This window comes from Solanum tuberosum, unplaced genomic scaffold (genome assembly GCF_000226075.1).
Source record: "Solanum tuberosum cultivar DM 1-3 516 R44 unplaced genomic scaffold, SolTub_3.0 scf00197, whole genome shotgun sequence".
Classification (NCBI taxonomy): domain Eukaryota; kingdom Viridiplantae; phylum Streptophyta; class Magnoliopsida; order Solanales; family Solanaceae; genus Solanum; species Solanum tuberosum.
Window position 1 is genome coordinate 285,390 of NW_006239125.1, and position 6,297 is coordinate 291,686.

Genomic DNA, 6,297 nt, shown 5'->3' on the forward strand with positions numbered 1-6,297 from the left:
TTAATTTTCTTTTTTGGTTTGCGGGGCAGGTGTAAGTTTTTGGTTCTTGTTGGAAGAATCCGTTTAGTATTGTTATATGTTTGCGCAGTAGTTTGTTCAGATGAAAACCTGTTCTAATTTATCTTTAGAAGAATCAAAAGTGTCTTTCCAGTGTACGTCTGAATGTCACTAATTGAAATACGATGAAAGATGGGTTTTCAAGTAATATTTTGCAACCATTTTGAAATAGGAGGAATTGAAGAGTCCTCATATATCTTGTTCAGTTTCACAGGAAAACAAAGGAAATAATAGATACTTTTATTTAACTTTCTTGATCCGAAGAGTGTTACAATTTTTTTTTGCTTGAGGACAATTCTGTGGGAAAAAAAATAGTGATAGACAATGCAATTTCAAAATGTTGAGCAATGTAACTATTATGTGAAGAAGTAATGAAGTAACGAACATGACATCTAACTTTGAACATGATTTGTCTATACATTCCAACTAATATTTGGTGTGGGTTTCAATCATGTCACTTTGCCAAGAGCATCATTGGCAACTGGCAAGTGACTGGTTGGTTCAATTCAGGTTGGGTGTTAGTTCAAACAAGTAATGATTAGTGCCAATTGGCTGTCTTTTTCTCAGAATTGGCAAAGTGGGAATCAAAACCAGGTCTGCTTTCTGTGTTGTGCACATGTTACATACCAACCAATCTAAATGTAGTTAAAAAAAAGGAGTCCAGATGCTTGGTATCCAGAAGAGGCCCAGGCCACATTAGGTCTATAGGATGCAACCTCTTGGCCACACAACGACAACTCTTACTATTGCACTTAACCTCCCCTTCAAATGTAGAGTATAGATCAAATTTCTCAATGGTAAGCACACATGTATCAAGCCGTCTGAGGACTACAACCTAGAGCTGCCTCCATGTCTACTGAAGGAAATGCAAGATACATAGATTAGTATCATAAGATTGATTCGTTGGACAAAATTGCAAGCACAAGATATCACCATATCAGATCTTCCCTACATGTTCCTTTACTCAGATATTTACATCAACAGTATGGAGTTTTATCTCCTAAAGTTGCATCAGAATTAACCCTTCTGCCTCAAATGATGAGTGTGATACAATCATATGCCAATTAGACACACAAATGTTGGTAAAACTTAGCCAGATAAAACATAGTAAAATTTATGAAAAGGATAGTTTACCATTTCACACAACACTGTAAGCAAATAAGTGAATAAACTTGGCACAAATGTAGCAAAACGTACATTTCATTGCTCAATAAAACCATAAAAGGTACATGACACAGCATATGATATCCATAACTATAATATTTACAGAAAGAGGACTATCAAATGTGTATCGCTATAAAGTCTAAGGCACTTGGCTAACTGTTAAATGAAACGGAAGCACTTTGTGCATTCTTAGAAGTATATGCCCCAAACTAAAACATAAGCAGATGCCCATCAACATGCATGACACGGGCTGATTTAAAGCGCATAGTTAGCCAGCCAGCAACTGGCATTTCATCTCTAGAAGCAAGACTGGCTTGTTCAAACAACTCAGGGTGAGCTAGCTCAACAAAATTCTCTTTTCCGCTCCTTTTCAGTATGAGTTAATCCACCTTTCTTAGTTTTCCCTGAAAATGATGATAATATTGTGTATAACATAGATGCTTATATACTGACAACTCTGGATATACGCTTCATATTAGTTCTGATGCAAAACACGTAAAGAAAGCGGAGGAAGCCAAAAGAAGCAGCTGCTTTATACCTTTCTCGGCCAAAAGGTTAAGATAAAGCGAAGAAGTAGCTGTTTTATGTAAACGAAAAACCAGCCAATCAAAACTTAGCTAACACTAGCACATTTGTTGGTTGAAAATGGTATTGACACAAACTTTGTTCCACCTTATGGTAATGAATAATCTTGCAACCAATGTACAATATCAAATAAAAACCATCATGAACTAGAACAACATAGAATAATAATTATAGGCATTCCCAGTTATTCTTTTAGTAATGAATCAATACACAGTCTTTTAACAAGAAAAATTAGATAAATTTGACATGCTAGCTCCTCAGCATATTTACGTGATCTCAAGAGGAATTTAAAGGCTGGTGCGATTATGTATACAAATGCAACCCAATAAAAAGAAAGCATGATACGAACAAGCTTAAAATGCAAGTTCAGCTCCCTAAGTTCCGCACCTAGAAATTAGGAAATGTGCTGACACCGGTGCCTTCTCGTTTAAGGATCTAAAAATAAAGGAAGTGAAGACAAGGGGGCACATTTTGATGAAAATGACCAGCGTACTGATAAATAACCGACATTAACAATGTCTTCAGAATTGACCGAGAAAAACTCATCTCAGATCTTTTAAAAATTCCTGAGGCTAACGATGCATAGTTCGAAACTCTGTGATTATCACGGGTCTGCTCCTCTTCACCCAACTCATCTCAGATTCATACCAGTATATTTTCAAAATAAATCAAGAAACTCCCTAGGAATTGCATGTCAATCAGACTTTCAATTCCTAGATTCTACGGAAAAAAAAAGGGAAAATGCACAAGTAGCCCCAACCTATGCCCGAAATCTCAGAGACACACTTATACTATACTAAGGTCCTATTACCTCAGAACTTATTTTATAAATAATTTTCTATTCCTTTTTGGCCTACGTGGCACTATCAACCAGACCGCTTTAAAAAATTGTCAACACGCGTTGGGCCCAAAAATATAGTGTCACGTAGGCCGAAAAGAGGTAGAAAATTATTTATAAAATAAGTTCTGAGGTAATAGGACCTTAGTATAGTATAAATTTTTGGGCCCAACGCGTGTTGACAATTTTTTAAAGCGGTCTGGTTGATAGTGCCACGTAGGCCAAAAAGGAATAGAAAATTATTTATAAAATAAGTTCGGGGGTAATAAGACCTTAGTATAGTGTAAGTGTATTTCTGGGATTTCAGGCATAGGTTGGGGCAACTTATGCATTTTCCCAAAAAAAATATGCAATAGAATTCTGCAACACACTTAGATCAGTTGATTAAATTAAACACTAGATGAGAACAACAAAAACCACAGAACCAAAGAGTATCTATCAATGTAAATGTGTGTGTGAAGAGAGATCAAATAAACTCGATAACCTATATCTCTGAAAGGACAATAAACGGGACGGAAGATCAAGAGCTCATAGTCATAATGACACATAAAATTGTAATCGGGACAAACTTCTTCAATCTTCTAGCATTATTCCTACAAATTTGACCCAAAACCATATATATATATATATAGGACAAGAAATTACCTCTGTCATCAATTCAAGGAACTCCCTTGACCACTTTAATTCTATTCAGAACGAGTTCATCTCCAAACAATAAGTCCTCCTCTTAACTAACATCCTTGCAGCCGTCCCATAGGGCTCCTCAAATGCTGCTGCCACCCAATTCCCATCTGGCCCAACCACCTCTTTCTTAGGTTGCTCACTAGGCCTAATTGCTACCAATGTCGCCCCTTTAAGCACTGTCCCATCAGGTAACTCTAAATGTGGGGCGTACCACAACCTCATGTTCAGTGCTGGCACCATTGTCCTTTTCGAGGCTGATGAAGCTGAAAGAGGCTTCACTCTCAACTCCTCCAGCTGCTCCCTGTTCATACACAATACTCCTTGCCCATCAACATCCGTCAAAACCAAACTCTCAAGCTTCTTATGCTCTGCTATAATTGGCTGCAGCAGATAATGCCTTGCAGAAGCTGCTATCAAAGAACTAATCGTCCACACAACACGCAACTTCAAACCCCCATTAGTGTAAAACGACTCAGGTATGCTCCCATTATCTGTTTCTCCATTACCATCACCCAAAATATTACTGTTACTTCCAATTCCACACTGTTCCTCGACTAAATCACCAATACTTACCGGTTGAATCACCGAAGACGCCCCAAGAATAACACAATTATCAAGAGTAGAACCAAAATCAGCTCTCCACTTGAGCAAAGCACCTTCATCAATACCCAATTCCCCACTAGGCAACTCAATCCTAAGCAACTTAATTTCATCAAAATTCTTCAAAACCTGTGTAGGGGAGTGATGGGTAACAGAATTTTGCTCAAAATCATCATCAACAAGAGAGGATGAAGCAGTACATCGCCTTGAAGAAATGGAGATCAACTGAGTAAGGGATTGAAAGGGTTTAACAAGACCAAGGAAAACAAGTCGAAAAAGGGAAGAAATGGGGTGACGTGACTTATCAGAAGAGGCAGCAGAAGATGAAGAAGAAGAAGAAGATGACGACGATGCATCATCATCATCAGAGATAACACAATCAACACGAACAACAACGTTATCAACTTGAGGAACAAGTGAATGAAACCTGCTACAAACTCCACAACATCTTCCTAGAGTTTTAACATCACCGATCTTGTTGAAAATCAAGAGAAGAACTGGATCAGGTAGCTGGTCGAAGTGGTCAACAGGTTCTGGGTAGATCGTTGACCTCAGATCTGACTTGGATGAACCCATATTCAAGAAATTTCTGATAAACTAAAGACTCTTTGTGAGAAGAAGAAGGGAAGAAGGAAGAAGAAGAAACAGAGTTGTTTGTGTGTTACAGAGAGAAAGAGAGTGAAATGAGAGATGGGTAGAGAAGAAACAAGGATACCATGGGAGTTTGGGGATAAAGTCTCTATATTGCTTTTTCCCTTCCTTCAATATATAGCTTAATACATTTTAATACAAGATAATAATACTCCCTCTGATTAAAAAAAAAAAATGTTCTAGTTTGACTTGGAATATACTTTAAGAAAGAAAAAAAAATTAATTTTGTGGTTCTAAATTAAAATTATGTCAAATGTATCAAAATATATTTTTATCTTGTGACATTAAACATGTCATGTGAAAAATTAAAGTTGAAGTGTTGTCAAAAAAGGAAATGGTTCATTCTTTTTTAAACGAAGGGAGTACATAAATTAGATAATAATAAAATTATTTACAACTTTTTTATCAGACATTATGATCTTGAACATGTCAAGTAGAGAAATAATATAGTATAGTATTTGAATTTTTATGCAAATACCAGTTGTTTTGTTTTTGAAAATACTATTATCTCTACTCCATATGTCCATAATTACTTGTCCACTTTTGAATTGACACACCTAATAAGAAAATATTATTGATATAGTGAGTTTATCATTTTACCCCTATTAATTATTAAGTGGATTAATTAAAACTTAAATTTTTTTAAAAGTTCTACCTTTTTCAATGTAATTAATTGAAGGTATAATATGTACTTGTCAAAATGAACAAGTAATTAAGGACAACTAAAAAAGAAAAAAATGGACAAGTAATTAGGGACATATGGAGTATTTTAGAAGGAGTGAATTTGTGAGCTGCACGCATAATTTATATCATAAATACATGTCCACGGTTGAGTTTGCACATTTCTTAAAAAATTATAAATAGAAAGATAATTTTATTATATCACCCTTTGAATATAATAAATAAATTTCTTAAAAAATGTAATAAAGAAATCACTATAATTAATGATAAAAGTAAATTAGGAACTAAGAGTAAAATTATACATCAATTTCATAAAGTGGACAAATATTATCGGACATTCCAAACAGTGTAGTGGACAACTATTGTTACAAAGGGGGAATATTTTTCATTATTATTTTTTGTGAAATCATAAAGGCAAACTATCTCCAAGAAAATATAAAACTTCATTATAGGAAAGGCCAAATATATATAAAAAAAAAATAATCAAACATTCTTCTTGAACTTTGAATAATTTAAATTTTAAACAATGAAAAAGCTCCAAAAATTCAGTAAATATGAAATAGAGAGAGTATTATATTATCATCATACCGAATTAATTTGGTACGTTTTGATATTTATAAGTTTGATTTTGATATTTCACATATGATAAATCAATAATCATAGTTTGGTTGAGCTCGTACATTATATTAGACTAACACCTTATACATTTAGAAATATTTAAAAATATATATATAATATAATTTTCTTTGATTAATCAATTACACAAAAATGACATTTCAATATGATAAAATAATTGACATTTCAAATTCTAAAATTAAGTATAGTTTGACATATGTAGCTTCACTGGAACTCAAAGACACCTTTGTGGATCAAGTGATACTTCGAAAGAAATTAAATCCTCATTTCTTGATTTTAAAAGAATTTTTTTTTATTATGTTTAACCAGTTAGGTGGAAAGAATTTAGAACATACTCAATTCTTGATTTCAATATTATTTTATAAATATCAAATATTGAAATTAATTAGCAATACGTATCA

At 34.0% G+C, this 6,297-nt stretch overlaps 1 protein-coding gene across 2 annotated transcripts; it reads right to left on the reverse strand.

Annotated features, from left to right (window-relative positions):
• Positions 1–632: 632 nt before the first annotated feature.
• On the reverse strand, positions 633–4,682 carry LOC102581893 (F-box protein At5g46170). 2 transcript variants are annotated; one of them, XM_015312352.1, is made up of 2 exons: positions 3,290–4,682; positions 633–913 (listed from the first exon to the last, which is right to left on the reverse strand). In XM_015312352.1, exon 1 carries the CDS (start codon positions 4,502–4,504, stop codon positions 3,335–3,337), a length of 1,170 nt encoding a protein of 389 aa, XP_015167838.1. In that variant the 5' UTR covers positions 4,505–4,682; the 3' UTR covers positions 633–913; positions 3,290–3,334. The 2 variants fall into 2 exon arrangements, with proteins under 2 accessions (XP_015167838.1, XP_006355407.1); XM_006355345.2 differs by lacking the exon at positions 633–913 and adding an exon at positions 1,171–1,625.
• Positions 4,683–6,297: the final 1,615 nt, after the last annotated feature.